This window comes from Manis pentadactyla, chromosome 5, assembly GCF_030020395.1.
Source record: "Manis pentadactyla isolate mManPen7 chromosome 5, mManPen7.hap1, whole genome shotgun sequence".
In the NCBI taxonomy this organism is placed as follows: Eukaryota; Metazoa; Chordata; class Mammalia; order Pholidota; family Manidae; genus Manis; species Manis pentadactyla.
The window spans coordinates 108687415-108707020 of record NC_080023.1 but is presented as its reverse complement, the minus strand read 5'-3'; the positions used below and the strand labels follow the sequence as shown (position 1 = coordinate 108707020).

Genomic DNA, 19606 nt, shown 5'->3' with positions numbered 1-19606 from the left:
ATGGAATGACTGGAATAAGGAGTCTGGGCATTATGCCACAGGCAAACTGGAATTTGAGAGATTTTGAGGAAGGGAGTATCATTGTGAAAAGATGAGCCACTGAATCCTCAAGCTGTTTCGTATTACTGCCATTGCCCTTTCACTCACTGACTCAAGCTTTGCTTTCCCCAAATTACTTCCTACAAGCATTTAGAAAGGAATCATCATAAACTGTAAACTAGTCATGTTATTGCCCAGCTTAAAACTTTTCCATTGTTTTCCTCCATTAGATGCAGAAATAAATGTGAATTTTTTTCATATGCTTTACAGGGCCCATTCCTAATCCACACCAACCATATTGAATAGCTCTGTTTCTCTGATGTCATGCTTTTTGCATAACTCTTTGCCTTTGTACCTGTGACTATTTTTTGCCTAGAATGTCTTCCATCCCCTATTTTTTTTCCATAAAATTCTCTATCTTTCCAAATATCATCAATTTCTTGAAGCTTCTACTGAATTCCCCAAGTAGTATTGATTTTGTTGTTCTTTGCACCCATTCTGTGCCTAAACTACACTTGTTACAAAGTACTATAATTACAAGATTACAAAGTTACCCCTATATTAAACTGTTCTTATGATATCTAGAGTGCCTAACTCCCTAGAACTTAACAAGGTGCCTGGGACACAGTAAGGCACTCTTTCAAAATTGTACAGTATAGTGTAGTATATAGAGTGGAGGGATTAGAAACCAAAGTCAGGGAAGTAAGTTAATTTTTATTCTAATAGTCCAGGCATGATGTAATTATAGACTGAACTAGAATCTTGGCAGAAAGAATGCACAGAAAGAGTGGGTGCCAGATGCATTAGAAAAGAAGAAACATGAGAATTTGTCCACTGACTGAGCCTGGGGGAGAGGATGATCCTTAGCCATCAATCGTGGATGGAGGAAGCGAAGCAACATCATCGAGAAAGCAGAATGCCAAGAGGAGAAAAAGGAGAGGCTGAAGCTCCTGGAGTGTTGTGTTTATGATGCTGCAGAACCTGCAGGTAGAGATGCTACTAGAGAGTTACAAAAACAGGTGAGAAATTCTGGGATGGATTCAGGTTGATGGTACAGATTTAGAGGGTTTCTGCACAGTTTTATGCTCAAGTTTTTTGTGTGCTTGCAGCCATAAAAATGGATGATTCCACCTTTTTCTGTCTCTTCCACATACACGCACACATACGTATACACCACACAGATATATCTGGACACACACACACACATACATGGATAGACAGATGGACAGACACACACACACAAAGACAAAGAAAGGAAAAAAAAGGAATGAGGAGAAAATGATGTGGGGAATGTCCAAATTACTTTGTAGAAAAAGAAAACAGAGATATAGAAGGCAAATTGGGAGGTGTGGTCAGAGATGCAGGGTAAAAAATAAGAAGTAATACTTACAAGACATTGAGGAAGAAAAATAAGATGCCAGAGGGGGGGTGGCTGTAGTGCAAATATTGCAAAAAATAAAGGAGAATAAAGACAGAAAAGGGCACTGGACTTGATACATTTCAGTAGAATCCTTGGATAGAGCTTTTGCTTTTTGTTTCTTTTGGTAAAGTAATGAAAGAGAAAATCAGATTGAATGGTTTTCAGTAATAAGTGTCTGGAGAACACTGTGAGGTAGTGACTCACCCTGTCAAAAAAGTGAGTAAAAGAAGCTATGATAAAGAGTATTAGAATCAATCCTTCAACATGTTTATTTAGGTTCCAGTAACTATTATGTTGCAGACATTGTGCAAGGAAGAGTATGTTAGGAATAAAATAGATATAAGGAGATATAAACTCAAGTATATATGGTCAATTAATATATGATAAAGGAGCTCTGGACATACAATGGGGGAAATGACAGCCTCTTCAACAACTGGTGTTGGCAAAACTGGACAGCTACATGCAAGAGAATGAAACTGGATTATTGTCTAACCCCATATACAAAAGTAAACTCGAAATGGATCAAAGACCTGAATGTAAGTCATGAAACCATATAGAAGACAACACAGGCAAAAATCTCCTGAATAAAAACATGAGCAACTTCTTCCTGAACACATCTCTTCAAGCAAGGGATACAAAAGCAAAAATGAACCTATGGTACTACATCAAACCAAAAAGCTTCTGTATGGCAAAGGACCCCATCAACAGAACAAAAAGGCATCCTACACTGTGGGAGCATATATTTGTAAATAACATATCTGACAAGAGATTAACAGCCAAAATTTATAAAGAACTCACATGCCTCAACATCTAAAAAGCAAATAACCAGATTAAAAAATGGGCAGAGGATATGAAGAGACAATTCTCCAAAGAAATTCAGATGGTGAACAGGCACATGAAAAGATGCTCCACATCACTAATTATCAGGGAAACACAAATAAAAATCACAATGAGATATCACCTCACACCAGTTAGAATGGCTAACATCCAAAAGACAAGAAACAACCAATGCTGGCAAGGATGCAGAGAAAGGAGAACCCTCCTACACTGCTGGTGGGAATGTAAACTAGTTCAACCATTGTGGAAAGCAATATGGAGGTTCCTTAAAAAATTAAAAATAGAAATACCATTTGACCCAGGAATTCCACTCCTAGGAATTTATCCTAAGAATGCAGGATCCCAGTTTCAAAAAGACATATGCATCCCTATGTTTATTGCAGCACTATTTACAATAGCCAAGATATGGAAGCAACCTAAGTGTCCATCAGCAAGTGAGTGGATAAAGAAGATGTGGTGTACACAATGGATTATTAATCCATAATACACAATGGATTATTAATCAGCCATAAGAGGAAAAAAAGAAGTCCTACCATTTGCAACAACATGGATGGAGCTAAAAGGTATTATGCTCAGTGAAATAAGCCAGGCAGAGAAAGACAAGTACTGAATGATTTCCCTCATTAGTGGAGTATAACAACGAAGCAAAACTGAAGGAACAAAACAGCAGAAAACTCACAGACTCCAAAAAGGGACTAGTGGTTACCAAAGGGGAGGGGTGTCGGAGGGTGGGTGGGGAGGGAGGGAGAAGGGGATGTTTAGTACACATGGTGTGGGGGGATCACGAGGAAGACAGTGTAGTACAGAGAAGGCAAATAGTGAATCTGTGGCATCTTACTACACTGATGGAGTATGGGGGGACTCGATAATATGATTGAATGTAGTAACCACATTGTTTTTTCTTATGAAACTTTCATAAGAGTGTTTATCAATAATACCTTAATAAAAAAAATAGATATAAGGAGGATAAAAAGAAAAAAAAAATTAACATTATTGACTTTTGTGTCCAATAATTGTGTTAGAGATATTTATGTAGAGTAACTTATTCCATATATAGCACTTAGCACAATATAGGTAATCAATACATATTTAACTATCACAAATTGCAAAGAAACAATTCATATCTTTTACCAATGTATATAGTAAGCCCTAGAAACACTAAAATGACTTTCCTAAATCATGACAGGTAAATAAAGGAAGATCCAATGCCAGATATTCTTAGCATTTCTGTAAGAATGAAGATTTGACCCAGCAAAGAGGGAATAACTTAAAGATCCAAGGGAGAAAACAATAATGGTTGGACTGGAGGAAACTGAATGCAATGGGATTAAGAAGCACAGAGTAATGTTGACCCTGTCAATTCAGTTTTGTAGTTTTCTCCAGTGTTGTTTAATTTAAAGAATTAGAAGTGAGATTTGAATGGAGATTTGGTCCAGTTGGAAGAAAAGTGGGTACATATCCATAAAAGCTAAGTTCTGGAAAGGATGTTCGGAAAGCAAATATATAAACTAGATAATGACTAGGAATTAGTGCAAACTAGTTGACTAGAGGGGAAAATATTAAAAGTAAAAATATGAAGTGTATAACTCAATGTAAGTGCATCATCCATAAGAATGTATAACTTGATCAAAATGTAATTAAATAATTATTGTGTGGCTACTATGTACAAAATCATGGTAGACTATAAGGGAAATTAACAAATTATATGAGACATAGAGGATTGTGCTATTAAAGAGCCCATCAGTAGTTAGGCAAATGACACACATATGAAATACAAAATAGGCGATATAAAAATTAACCTAAAATAGCTCTGTGAAGCAGAAGAATGGATAGTGCTCCCAGATTACATGAATAGCCAGGAGTGATTAATACTTAAATTGCATTATGTTCCATGAAAAAAATATCAGGTCAGAGTAAATAAAGTTTAGGCTGGCATAACTACTTTCTTTATTTATGAAAAATATTTTAAATTTAAGCTGTAATAATTATCTGTCATAAATTAATTTAAAAGTGAATTTAATTGTTTTCACAAGATAAAAATAACTTCAATTTTATTTTATCTGACTGTGTGACAGTTAGTATAGTTATTTAAAGATTTTTACAGATGGGTTTTATATATTTCCATGAATATAAAAGTATAAAGTTAAATCTCTGATGTTCAAGGAAGAAAATACAACCCGTCAACTGCACAACTAAGATACACAACTACCAAATCAGAACACATCAGACCTACAGTACAACTCTGTAAAACCTTCTGAAAATATGAAAGGAATTTCTAGATCAACTTTACATTGATCATCATTGCTCACAGATATAGGATAACATTTAGCAGTGAAACTTTTGCATACACTAGAAGAAAATAGCATGATATCATATCATTTTATTCTAGAAACTGGATGTAGGGATCAAATTTGTAAACATTCAGCTTCATAATCAGATATTGAAACATCTCATATAAGAGTACTGTCCCACTGTTGATTTGCAATATTCTAATGCTATTTTTAGAGAAAGTCTTTTCTGCATGTCAGCTAAAGATTTTTTAGATTCCAACACTACAATAAATAGGATATGTCTTCCAAAAATCTAGGCACTATTCTAAGCCATTCACTTTCATGTTTTATTTTTCCTTATAATAACTCCACAGTCAGTTGTATTATTAGTGTACCTATTTTACTGGTGAGAAAACTGATGCCTGGAAATGTTAAATAGGCTGCCCTGTAATTAAATCAGGATTTAATTCTACACACCTTGATTCTCAAGGCTGTGCTCTCAACATTCAACTGAAGATTTTGTTCATAGGATATGGATTCCATCATTTCTGTGCTTTGATAAAGGACAAGTAAAGGAGATGATATTTAGTGGCCTTTTGGGCTCATACCAGCAAATTAAGATGCATCTGCCTCTCTCCAGGTGGTGCTAAGCACTGTGACCTAAACAGGCACACACACACACACACACATATATATATATATATATATATATATATATATGACCCTGGGCATAAATCTTCCCAGTCCTTAAGGATTTGACTGTATAAACCTCTGGAAGTGCAGCTCTTCTCATGGAAATAGGTCCCAACCTTCTGAACAACATTTGTATGTAGCCTTCTCTTCTTTAGCAATGCAAGCCTGTGTCCATTTTCTCCTGGATGTCCTCCTGTATCTCTGGCCAGAATTCTTAGCCACCCTGGTGAGTCTGCATTTCAAGTGTTGAAAAAATTCCTGGTGACCAGTTTCTGCTCCTCTCCTTATTTCTCTACATTCTCTCCTAAAGTATTCTTATTCAGTTCCTTGGCTAATGTGCTCTAAACATTGATGATTCCTAAATCTGTGTCTCTAGCCTGACCCTGAACCCAAGCTTCACATCTATAATGTTACAGTTAGTATCTCTGTGCAATGACTAATAGGCATCTCAAATGTATTCATTTTTCCCGAACTTAAAACTCCTTTAATCCCACCTACTTCAGTAAATAATACCACTGTTTGCCCAGGTGTTCAAGACAACAACTTAGTAGATGACTGTTACCTCTTTCTTTTATTCCTACTTACAGTCTCAAATGTATGTTCCAAATCTTTTTACTCAATTTTCATTTCTCCACCATAGTAAAGGACACTCTTTTGTTTGAATCACTGTATTAGTATCTAAATGGTCTCAATAATTTCTCTCTCTAAAGCCTCTCTATATAGCCCTGCCTCCTCTGATCCAATCCAAATACAGATCAGTTTATGTTGCTTCTTGTTTGAAAGGATTCAACAGTTCCTCACCTAAAAATAAATGTACAAATCCCAATTCCTCGGCATGAACTAGAAGCCTTTATGTGTCCTATATGACCTGGCCCCTGCCTATCTGTCTGACTTAACTTTCTTACTCTGGTCCAGACTCACACTCTTCTCAGTTAAACACACCAAGCTCACTAAGGAGGTGACCTTTAGGCTGCAAGTACTGGGAGTGATGGTATGCCACCTTCATGCCTGGCCTTTAGGAATGCTGGAAGGTTTCACCTTAGGTTATTGGAGCCCAGAGTTGCCATCTAAGAAGTCCCTACCAAGGAACCACATTGAGAAGCTCTGGGACCACAAGATCCAGGACAGGGGCCCAGCTGAGTCTAACCTTCCAGGCATCCCTGTCAAAACACCAGCATGCGAGTGAAGCCATCGTGGACGCTCTAGGACAGCAGGTCAGAAGGTAAATACCACCCAGTGGCAGCAGTCAACCACATGACGCAGAAGAATCTCCCACTGAACTCTGCCCTAATTCCTGAACTACAAAATCATGAGATATATAACAACAAAAAAACAAAATAAAATTTTAGAACCATAAATAAAATTGTTATGTTTTAATTGTCACTTGAGGCATCATTGGTTAGTCAGCAATAGGTAACACGATAGAGTTACGTTTGTACATAATGCAATTTTCAGAAGAATTACACATAATATTCATTTAATCCAAAGACAAATGTTGAATGAGGAAAATAATCAAAAGTGACAAAGGAAATTGTGCCAACCTGATAACGGCATTTGTCGAAGCATCAGCATCTGAGGCGTTTACCAATACAACATCTGTTCCTGTTGGTGCATCTTCAGGAATTGTTGTGAAATACATTTTACTGGCAAAAGTGGGGACATTGTCATTGACATCATCTACTATGACATTGATTGTTCCAGTTCCAGTCAGGGCAGGGGATCCTAGGGAAAAAAAAAAAAAAACAGACTCAAGTGGATGTTTATAAATAACAAAGATAATACCAAATTTAACAATATATAGCTATAGACAGCACTACTGAACAGAGTTTAGAAAACATCTTAAGTAAAATTTCTGAACACACAGGAAAGTGACTGAGTGATTTTTAATTCTGCTACAAAACTATTTTCATTTATGAATTAGTATTTCAACTTTTTCCTAGTGGCACTACACAAAAAGTATATAGCAACCTCATTCTATTTTAAAGGTACTGACTTAACAATGTAGAACACAACAATATCACTTTAATGCCACAAAACAGGCACTGCTGGTTTCTCTGAAATTACATTAAAAAATAGCGTAAGCCAGATTTGGAGAATACCCGTGGGCACTGGACAGTGGTCTAACTAACAAGGCAGTGTTAAAAACTGTATTTCTAGCTGGGACTATCAACATTAACATCAAAAATTTCAACTAGGATTCTGAGGTCTTCAAATACCTTTTTTAGTATTAACCAATAATTTTTTTGTGTGGGAAATAAAGCTTCAAGTTGTATTTCAAAACTGTACTCTTCTACTAGTTGGAAGTATCACTATATCAAGCTGACTTAGAACTATTTTTGTTGCATTTATTAAATATTTAACATAAATGTAAAACAATTCATTTTTATTTCCTGTTACATCTCTGTTTTCAAAGTATAGTGAAATGCTTTTAACAAAACCTTGGAGTATGCTGTCTGCACTGCCACACAGTTAGCCGACTCTGTGGTGAAGGTCAGATGCCATATGTGGTTAGATTCTGTGGGTTGTACCATTATCTTCTTTAGTTGTGTTTTCAAAAGTTAATTTCTCTAAATAGAACAATTAAAGATCTGTTTAACTGTATCTAACATAAAGCCCCGGATACTCTCCTTTTCTGTTTAAAGTATTTTTTTTCCTACAAAAAAAAAAGAACGGCTTTACTTTATGTGAACTTTAAATGCTACTTATTTCTAGCATTCAACATTTTGTAAATAAATCCATATATCATTCATTCATTCTCTCATTCCTTTGTCTGTAAAATGTTTATGGAGTACTCTTAGTATTAGAGAATGGTACTGAGATTCAAACCCTTCCAAGATTATTTTTTCTAATAATCTTGTGATTTGCTGATATTTTTCTTACTGCTATTCAAACTTTTTTCTATAGTCTTAGATGGTAATTACTGATGGCATAATACCAGTCAGTTTTTATGCTCAAATGTTAAGGAACCCAAATCAACAGATTAGCAATTATGGAATGCAATGGTTTTGCAACCTGTTGTTTTTGTGTTTTATACAAGGAGGTTCAAATTCCGTTAGATAAAAAATGAGTATGGCCAACTGAGCTGGGCTCTGTAATGAGGCATACCCCCTAAAAATCTATGCAATTAAATTTAGGCTGCATGCCAGTAATTGTTGCTATATATCTCTATATCTATATATCTATATCTATATCTATCTGTATCTAATCTATATTTATTTCTCAATAATATATTTTATATTAAGTTTTCCATATACATCAATATTTTAAATTTCATGGCTGCCAACATCTTACCATTTAGGTGTTACATTAGGTATTAAGAGATTTTTGAATTATCGTTTCAATTATTCCTTGGTAATATAAATACATGAGACACTCAGTTCTCCAAACTTTCACAGCCTTGCAGAAGACATTTTGAGTTAGAGATTTAAAAATGAAAAGTTTAGAAATTATGGTGAGAGTTTAAAGACCTGAATATTTCTAATATGCTGTCTAATCAGCCATGACTAAATAAGGTTTCTCAAAATATTAGAGATACCATGTGACTCAGAAATTCTATTTATGGGAATTTACCTGAAGAAAACAAAATCACTAATTTGAAAAGACATATGCACCGCTATGTTGATTGCTGTGTTATTTACAATAGCCAAGATGTAGAGGTAGCCTAAGTATCCATTGGGAGATGAATGGATAAAGATTTGGTACATACAGACAGTAGAGTATTACTCAGTTACAAAAAATGAATGAAATCTTGTCACTTGCAACAATGTTAATGGACCCAGTGGGTATTATGCTAAGCGAAATATGTCAGATAGAGAAAGACAAATACCATCTGATTTCACTTATATGTAGAATCTAAAAAGTGAAACAAACAAAGCAGAAACAGACTCATAAACACAGAGAACAGGCTGATGGTTTCCACAGGGGTGAGGGTTGGGGGGTAGGGTGAAACAGGTGAAAGAGGAAAAAAATCAGTGAGAATGTTTGGTATCTTGATCAGGGTCTTGGTTATATGAGTGTATAACCATGTCAAACTCATCAAGTTGTTCACTAAGATTTGTGCATGTTATTGTATGTGTCTCAATAATAAAATATATATTTTTTAAAGAAGTAGCCCAGTAACTGCTAAGTAAGGTTTAATCTTTGGTAGTCTAAAGCGTCTGATGACACACATAGGAAAACCACATAAAATGACTAACTCACTTAGTCAGGAACATGTGATTTCTTACTTTGTCTATAAACTACATAAATATCATTGCTAATGTGTTTTCTGAAGTAGTAAGCAAAAAAGAAAAAAATCACTGTTTACCCAGGAAAATATTCAGCAAGCTCAATCTCACCATCTTCAGACCAGAGAATATCTTATTTTTTCTGAAGATTTTGAAAGCACACCAGTGACAGCAGATGGCCGTGGCCCCACAGACAATCCCATATCCATGTGGGGTCTCTTCTCAAGCCAAGAATGACCCCCAGAGTCTCCTTATCTCCCCTTATTATCTGCCACAACCCACTTTATGAGCACTTGGGGTTCTTCTCTTTCTATTCTCTTCAAGGATTACAAGACCAATGTCTCCAGTGGCCTCGTTTTCTTGTTGCCTCAGGGGATTTGCAAGCCATTCTTCTTTATTTTTTTCCATTTTACAAGAAAAACCTTACTAAGACATTTTTCTAAATCTTTAAGTCTCTTACTCAGACTTAGCTAACACCAAATTTGAACTCTGATTGCTGTATTTTTACCATGAACTTGGGAGTCAGGCCCAACACCGCACACCCCACCCCAACCTCACCCTTGTTCCTAGCAGCATGAACTCCAGAAGTGAGTTGGTCAACTATATAGGAAGGAAGATGAAATCAAGGGAGGAAATCAGGAATGCCCCCTGATTTCCAGGGAGTGAGTTTCCTTACTACTTCACTCTTCTGAGATGAAGGATACAAGTCCCCTTGTCCTCAGCCCACACAATTATAGGCACTTCCTCCTACCTGCTGACTGAGTAATGAAGCATGCTTTTGTCTTTGTTTTTCTCTGCTTGTTTGCTGGCTTTTGAACCCTTCCTCTTAACCATGGGAAGAACTGGTCTAGGGTGGTGATGTCCTGTTTCCCAACTTTTTAAAATATATCCCAAGTGAAGTGCCATGCAATGTTAACTGTTACTTTATCTTCAGTCCAGAACCTTCTGCTGGCTCCAGGCTGATACATACAACTGACTATTTGTTGTCTCATCTTGCAAGTTAGAAAAACTTATTCTGTGTAAACTTAGGCCATATGTTTACATATAAACTGACAGGCATATGCCTATATACATATATATGTATATGCATGTTAACGAACACTTATTTGATACTAGATGCATGTATTTTGTATATGTATTACTTATTTAATAAACAGATTCCATGAAGTAGGTATTATTTATTTTTCTTATATGAAGAACTTGAGACTCTAAAAATGTAAGCAATTTATTTACATTTAGCCATAGAGAGCAAAGAGAAAGACAACTCTCAAAAACAGACATCCTTTCTCATTAAGTTCATTAAGCTCAGATAAAACTGTGCCATTCTTAGTGCAGATGTTTTATTCTATATTATTGTTATTACTATCAATGTCGTTCTGCTCTATTGTCTATTAAATTGTAAGCTAATTAAAAGTAGGAACAATTCTGTTTAATTCAACTTCATATAAACCCATAATCCATACCATTAGGTCTTGTCCTCAATCTGTGTTAACTTTTCCTTTTATCCTGTTTACAGAAATCTGGTTTAGTGACTACCTAGCTGAAAGATCAAAGAGCTGAATACTTCTAGGAATATACATCTGGGAAAACAGGCCTCACCCTGAGGCTCATGTCAGAGAACAAGACTGTGAACAAAGGTCAAGGTTTTGAGATAGTCTACTACTTATAAACAGAGGGTCCCAATTAATCCTGAATCCCATGAGAAGAATCAAAACACTAGGGGCCAATGTTTAGCTTGGAAAGATCTGATAATGATAAATTATACAGGTAGTGGCATAAGAAGGCGAGATTATTCAATTTCATCTGGGATTGATTTTTGAGAAACAGATGCAATCAGAAGAAGCAGCAGGACATAATGACACAGATGCCAAGAAGAGGATAGTGAGACAATGACAGAAGTTAATGAAAAAAATGAAATAAAAGGTCAAGGTCTAAGAAATGTATAATTATAGAGGTTAGGAAGGTGCAGTGGACATTTGAAATACAATTAGAATTAAGAAGATGAAATTCAACTTTCATTTTGTAAAATTTTTTGTATTGTATCTATACATTTGTAAATGTACATACATACAGATAGGCAAATATATAAATGTAAAATAAACATGGGTAAAATGATAGGAACCTTCTGAAATTTTTAGAGCAAATAAAGATTGCATATGATTCTAAAAAACACTTTTAACAGTGTGCAAAAAAATCACACACACACATACACAAACATATGCAGAGAAAGACACTGTTTGTCGGTCCCTCCCTGCTTTTGACCTGCAAACAAGGGGGGAGACACGATGAGATATTGAAGATCTGAAAGGCCCAGCCAGGGAACTCGAGGCTTCACTGTGCAAGAGTGGTGCTGAGAGGGCATCCTTCGTATTTATTGAGCAAATACATGTTAACAACAATAGAATTCTGTGGGGGGGCTTAATAGACAACCATTAACTAATTCTAAACTTAATCCTCGGCAGTCTCCAGTGTCCTGGGGCATGACGTTTTACAGGGCATTGAAACAATAGCAAGGGCAATTAGGTCACAGAAACTGTTTTGGTCTTGTTTGTTCTGTTCCTGATCACTTATCAGGAATTACAGGAAAAATAATCAAGTCATATATGATTACACATTTGATTTCTTTACTTGATTTATATATTAATCCCACACTGTTTATGGAATAATCTTCTGATAATCCTTTGCACTGTGGGTAGTTCTAGGCTTGTCTGAGTCGTATTTTATACTCTTGAATTTGGGAAATGATTAAATTAGTGTTGTCTTTTAACACTGGGGACTAAAAAAGTTCAAACATCAAAATGAAGTTCAAGGTACAGATGTAACTTGTTTTACTGCACTCTGCTTCATACTGTTTCTCAGTTATTGAGTTTTTACAAATTGAAGGTTTGTGGCAATCCCGCATGGAGCAAGTCCATTGGGGCCATTTTTTCCAACAGCATTTGCTCACTTCACGTCTCTTTTCACATTTTAGGACTTCTCACAATATTTCAAACATTTTCATTATACCTATATTTGATGTAGTGAGCTGTGATCAGTGATCTTTGATGTTACCTTTGTAATTGTTTTGGGTACCATGAACTGCATGCATATAAGACAGCAAACTTAAGCGACAAATGTGTGTGTTCTGACTGCTCCACTTACTAGCCATTCTGCCCTTTCTCTCCTTCTTCCTGGGCCTGCCTATTCCCTGAAACACAACAATATTGAAATTAGGCCAAATAATCCTACAATGGCCTCTCGTGTTCAAGTGAAAGGATGACCACATGTCTCTCACTTCAACTCAAAAGCTGGGAATGATCAAGTTTAGTGAGAAAGGTGTGTCGAATGCCAAGAGAGGCCAAAGCTAGGTATCTTGTTTGGCTGACTGAACAGTTAGCCTGGGTGTAAGTGCAAAGGAAAAGTTCTGGAAGGAAATGAAAAGTGCCACCCCAGTGAACACATGAATGATAATAAGAAGTAAAACTGCCTCATCACTGATAGGGAGAGTTTCAGTGGTCTGGAGAGAAGGTCACACCAGCCACAACATTCCCTTAAACCAAAGCCTAATCCCAAGCACGGTCTGAACTCTCTTCAATTCTTTGAAGGGTGGGAGAGATGAGGAAGCTGCAGAAGAAAAGCTGAAGCTAGTCTGGTTCATGTAATTAAAGGAAGGAAGCCATTTCCATAACAGGAAAGCACAGGTGAAGCAGCAAGTGCTGATGTAGAAACAGCAGCAAGTTACCCAGAAGACTTAGCTGAGATCACTGATGAAGTGTCTACACTAAGAGAAAGGTTTCCATGTAATGAAAAAAACCTTTTATTAGAAGATGCCATCTAGGATTTTCTTAGCTAGAGAGGAGAAGCCAATGCCTGCTTTCAAAGGTGGGAAGCACAGGCTGACTTTTTGTTAGGGGCTAATGCAGCTGGGGGCTTTAAATTGAAGCCAGTTCTCACTTACCATTCCAAAAATCCAAGGCCCTTCAGAATTATGCTAAATCTTCTCTGCCTGTGCTCTATCAGTGGAATAACAAAGCCTGGATAACTTCACAACTGTTTACAACATTGTGTACTAAATATGTTAATCCCATTGTTGAGACATAGTGATGAGAAAACAAGATTCCTTTAAAATATTATTACAGATTGATGATGTACCTTGTCACCCAAGAGCTCTGTTGGAGATGGGTAGTGAGATTAATGTATTTTTCTTTCCTGCTGGTACAGTATCCATTCTGCAGCTCAAGGATAAAGGAATCATTTTGACACAGATCTTATTATTTAAGAAATACATTTCATGAGACTATATAGAGAGTTACACATATAATGTCTGCTATACAGAGTGATTCCTCCATTGAATCCAGGCATAGTAAATTGAAAACCTTCTGGAAAGAGTTTACCATTTTATATGCCATTCAGAACATTCATGATTTATAGGAAGAGGTCAAAATATCACCATGAACAGGGGTTTGGGAGAAGCTGATTACAATTCTTTGGCATGTCTGTGGGCTCGACTTCAGTGGAGGAAGTCACTACAGATGTGGTGGAAATAGCAAGAGAACTAGAATTAGAAGTGGATCCTGAAGAAGTGACTGAATTGCTACAATATTATGATCAAACTTGAACAGATGAAGAGTTTGTTTTGGATGGGCAAAGAAAGTGGTTTCTTGAGATGGAATTTACACCTGGTGAAGATGCTGAAAGGACAGCAAAGGATTTAGAATGTAACATAAATGCAGTTGATAAAGCAGTGGCAGGTTTTAAGAGAACTGACTTAATTTTGAAAGAAGTCTATTGTTAAGACATTGTCAAACAGCATTACATGCTACAGAGAAATAATTCATTAAAGAATAATTGATGTAGCAAACTTCATTTCTCTCTTATTTTAAGAAATTGCCACTGCCACTGCAACGTTAAACACCCACCACCCTGATCAGTCAGCAGCCATCAACATCTAGGAAGGCTCTCCACCAGTAATAAGTTTAGAACTCAGTGAAAGCTCAGATGATGGTTAGCATTTTTTAGCAATAAAGTATTCTTAATTAAGGTATGTGCATTGACTTTAAAGACATAATGCTATTATTGCACCTTTAATAGACTGTAGGATAGTGTAAACATAACTTTAACATGCACTGGGGAACCAAAAATTTCACTTGACCGGTTTTATTGTGATACTCAATCTGGGACTGAACCCACAGTATCTCTCAGGTGTGACTGAAATTTAAAATAAAATTTTAAAAAGAAAAATGTTTCAGACAACTCCTCTATCAGAAAATATACCTTTAGTAGGTGTGGGGAATGAATCTAAATGGCAATTAAAGTTCAAACCGTAGGATGATTATGTTTTTTTACGTTAGCCCTAATAAATTAAACATGCTTTCCTAAAACTTGATAAGCTATTTAGGTGAAATAGGATTTTTGCCTAACTGAATTCTGTTGTTTTGCAGCAAAGCCTATTTCATTCTTGACATTAAACATTTGGTGACTGGGTCTCCTGACTGTGTGTGTGTGTTTGTTGTAATAAAATATTAGCCTCTTTTTTTTCCCTTGAAGGAAACACATTTTCTCAATGTAAGTAAGCTAATTTCCATATTGAAAGTCTATGGAAATTCAGAAATTTAGCCATTCTATATTAACATTGAAAGTTGTTTATGGTTAGATTTAAACTTGAGTCCAGAAAATGTATAAAGAAAATAAGTATGGAACATTTTAAATGTGACCAACAAATTTGTATTTTTAAAATTCCATTTCATAATATAATTTTAACTGCAAATTAGTTCTACAAATTTATTTATATAAATTAGGTATATACATACTTAAGTAACACTTGATTTTTAAAGTATTTCTGCAGGAATCTTTATCAAAAACACTGTTGTTTAATAACATATGATTGTACTAAGTAGAGGTTAGAAGTGAAACTAAAGAAAATATTTAGTAATGTTATGAAAATGATGCTAAAAAGTTGCACAACCATGTGAATTTAATTAATGCTGCTGAACTTTATATTTAAAGTGGTTTTATGTCATGCATATTTTACCATAATTAAAAAAAAATTATAAAGTAAAATATAATGTGAATTAAATACTTTATCTCCCATAAAAAGCCTGTTGTGAGGAATTAACTTTTTAAAAGACATTACAAAAATTCTCAGTACATGTTGTAACTGAAACACTAGAGTGTATAACCAAATTCTAAACACAACCTGCCTCCTGCCTACTTAGTGAAAATATCAAATTATGTATTTATGGAATAGTTATCAAAAGAGGCTACAAAATGATCAAGTTTCAACAGGATAAAATTTTGAAAGGAATAAGAAATCCTCACAATGAGATTATTATTTTCAACATATTTAATGTTTATCTTTCAAGTAATATAAATGCTTTCCTTAATATTTCAGATAGTTTATTTCCATTTCAAAGTAAGGTCCTTTATTTACTCAGGTTTGTAGCTTATATGAAGTGAAGAGTAAGCTGAAATTACTTTATTAAATTTTAATTCTATGCAACATAACAGCAATTCTAGCTCTCTTAAAATTTTGGAAGTTGTCTTTTTTTGTATTTGTATCTTATGAATATACAAATGAAATTCTATGCAGGAAGAATTTTTCCTACTAAATAGTAGCTGATTTGAAGAGAAGTATTTGAATAAATAATTTATTACCGTACTTATATCACTGTCAGATACAGTACAAAGTTTTACTAGAAGTAAAAGGAAGTAGAACAATCACCCATTATCAACCTTGGAACAAAACCTCATCTAAGACAAAAATTCTGGTAAAGTAATCAAATTAAGCTCAAGATGGCATCACTCATGCTAAGCCCCATGTCAGCCAACCAAAACTTAACTAAATTTCTATGCTTGGCTCTCCCAGAAAAGGAAGGCCTGGGTCAACCAATTATGCTTGCTTGCTCAGCACAAATTCCCTAAACTGGCTCCAAGGCATCTCTGTGCTCCATATAAGGAAAGTAAACCTGCTTTAACCAATCAGTAAATGCCCACTATGACTTCCTTGTCCCTACCCTAAAGCTTTAGACTGTAAAAAAACTCTTGACTTGTGCAGTTCTTCCAAGGCTCTGTCTTCTAGATTGCATACTTCTTGATTCATGAATTGCTGAATAAATACCTACTAGATTATTAAATTGGGGACATTTTTTCTGTTAACAACTCCAATGGAAATAACCCAAACTGCCTTAGACTCAAATACAGAAATTACTTTCTAGTCATTGAAGATAACCTTAGCACTACTTGATTTATGGAATCATTGGTGCCTTATGAAAGTTTTGCAGTTTTCATTATTAAAAATGCTCATCACAACAGACAAGGCAAGTTCTTATCTAACATTTTCCCACTAATAATACTGACAAAGTGCAATCTTTCTGGAACACTTAAAAAGAACTATTTTCAGATGTAAATTGTCATATTCCACATTTCTGACCCCTCTTTTGATCAAAGAGTCATTTGTAATGCAATGACCCTGTCAACTAAACAATATGACAGATAGTAACTCAAATGTCATCATATCCTCCACAAAAAAATAAAGCATGGTAATTAGCCCTTTGCTTTTAGAATTAGCTTTTGCAAAACAGCATCATGTTTCCCCTCCATTAAAAAATAATTTCCAATTCCTGCATAAGATTGAAGTTTATTCCCTATTTCAGTCAGATGATAAATGCCCTTAATTAGAAATGCTAATAACTGAATTTTCTCCCTCAGAACTATTAATAATGCTGACACATAAAAGCTTCAGCACTAAACTTTTTGGCTAAATCTATTGCCAGAATATCTCTTTATCCCTTTAGTATATTAGACAGAAGAAATAGATAAAGAATAATGTATTTAATTTCTGCATTGACTCTCCCTTCTCCAAATTAAATGCAAATACATATACAGCCCAACTGACTCATTTGTTATGCATGTATAGCATACATATTGCATGTTTTTAATATCATATATAACATTTTCTTTGCACTGTGCACTTTATAAAACCGCCTGGATATGCATTTCCTGATTTGATGAGGTGAACGATCCTTTAATTTTGAATTCATGAATATCCTTATTTATGAACTGCTTTAATGTCTAAAATCTACATTACTTTTAAATCAATGTTCTTTTTAATATAAAATAATACTTAATTCAAAGAGAAGAAACTCTAATAAACATGGTCAATATAGACAAGCTAATAGGTGGAAAGCAGTGAGTAATGGTTAAGAAGTATTCCCCTTGATGAGGTTGACTGGCTTCAAATTCTGTTTTCACTGATAAATAGATGCATGCCTGAGTTAAGTTGCTTATGCTCTCAAATATTACTTTTGTTTTTGTTGAAATCCATAAAGTTGGAACAATAGCACCTAATTTACAGGGATGTCATGAGATTAAATGAGATAATATAGTACAAATTCTGGTATATACGAGCAGTCAGTATGCACAGAATGAATATCATCTAAAATTTGTGACTTCCCAAGTTGCATCTCTACTCAAAAGTCTTCCCTGAGAACTAAACTTTTATGCCTAATTATCCACACTAGACATAATAATAGCTAAATGTAAGGTATCAAAAAACTTTTTGACAGTTGCCCTTAAAAATCTATTCTGCCCCCATCTTCAAATGTCTCAGGCCAATATTCCAGGACTCAGGTTTGATTCAGCTCTTTCCTAACTTCCTACTCTTCCAGTACCATCATTAAGTCCAATTGGCTCTACCTTCAAAATAGATGAAATACTTAGCTCCTTCACATCACCTCTACACTGCTACCTAATTTCAAACACTAGCATCTCTCAGGGACTGTTTTCATGGCCTTTTAAACACCATCTCTATTTTTATTTTTGTTCTTCAGCACTACCACAAAACCCCATCTCTTCTTCGCAAAACCAGATTTTTCCAAATTCCCCTGTCCCCCGCCTACCTCTAAAGCTTAACAAGGCTTCACCTAACTCTGAATAAAATTAAAGCTCCTTACCCTGGCCTAAAATTTTACATAATCTAGCCCCTGCCTAACCTTTTTTCAGAGACAACCCCTATCTTTCCTCTAGTCCAGCTATCCAGGACCTCATGCTGTTCTTTGGATATAGCTAACTTGATGGCTGACTCGGTTATTTCATCTGCAAACACTATTTACTCAGATCTTCACTTTCCTGACTCTACTACCAACAATAATACCTCCAATTCCTTACTCTTTAGCTACTTAACCTGCTCTATTCAGTTTCATCACATCTCATATCACTCCTGGTCTGTGTATTATAATTTGAATTATATTTTATATAATAACTATATAAAAATATAGACATTATATATATATATATATATATATATATATATATATATATATATATATATATATATATATATTCTGAGTAAAATGTGACCTCTATGAGGACAGAAACACTCACTTTTCTACCATTATATCTCCAGTACCTAGAATTCCTGGAAGGAGACTTCTCCATAAATATTTTCTGACAACGCAATACTAAGATGCTTATTATGCATTAATACATCCCAGAGAATTGCATTAATACATCCCAGAGAATCATAAGAGTCTCACTGACTATAATCAGACTTCACTTATAAGGCCTATTAAACCAGCATCATAGTTTGATTTTAATAAATGCAAAATGACAATTGGCAAGAATAACTGGCAATATTACCATCTTCCACCTGTTAGGCCTAATGAATTTTTTATATCTTCTTCTACTTGGCAATTTAATTTGAATAATGCCACTTAATTTAAGCTTGTTTTCAAAAGATCAATATTGAAATGACTGATGTTAACTAATTTGGCTTCACTTAAAAATATTTTGAAATATTTATTTATTTATTTGGAAAAAAACCCACTTGATTGTTTTATTCATTAGAACCCAATGAATAACATATAAGAAGAAAAGCTTTCTTAAAATTGCAGTTTGGGAAATTTATGTTATTCAGAGAGTCAACAGATTCTGATTTATAAATACAGCATAGGTAAGCAAGAACTTGGTTGAAAGGCAGAAATCCTGCATATTGTTCTGGACTCTGCTACTCTCTGGGTCTGCAAGCCTTGGCAAACTGCCTAATTATTCCAGGCCTCAATCCCCTTATCTTAAAAATAAGGAAATGGACTGGCTCATCTCCAAGAAGTCCTCTGGCTATAAACTTATCATTGTAAGTCGGATTT

At 35.0% G+C, this 19606-nt stretch overlaps 1 protein-coding gene across 1 annotated transcript in view; it reads right to left on the bottom strand.

Annotated features, from left to right (window-relative positions):
* The window catches only part of FAT4 (FAT atypical cadherin 4), a 189358-nt gene that overhangs the window by 53385 nt on the left and 116367 nt on the right, over positions 1–19606 (bottom strand). The window contains exon 8 of the mRNA XM_036922957.2: positions 6801–6981. Coding sequence (XP_036778852.2) covers positions 6801–6981 — 181 coding nt within the window. The remainder of the gene's footprint in view (positions 1–6800; positions 6982–19606) is intronic.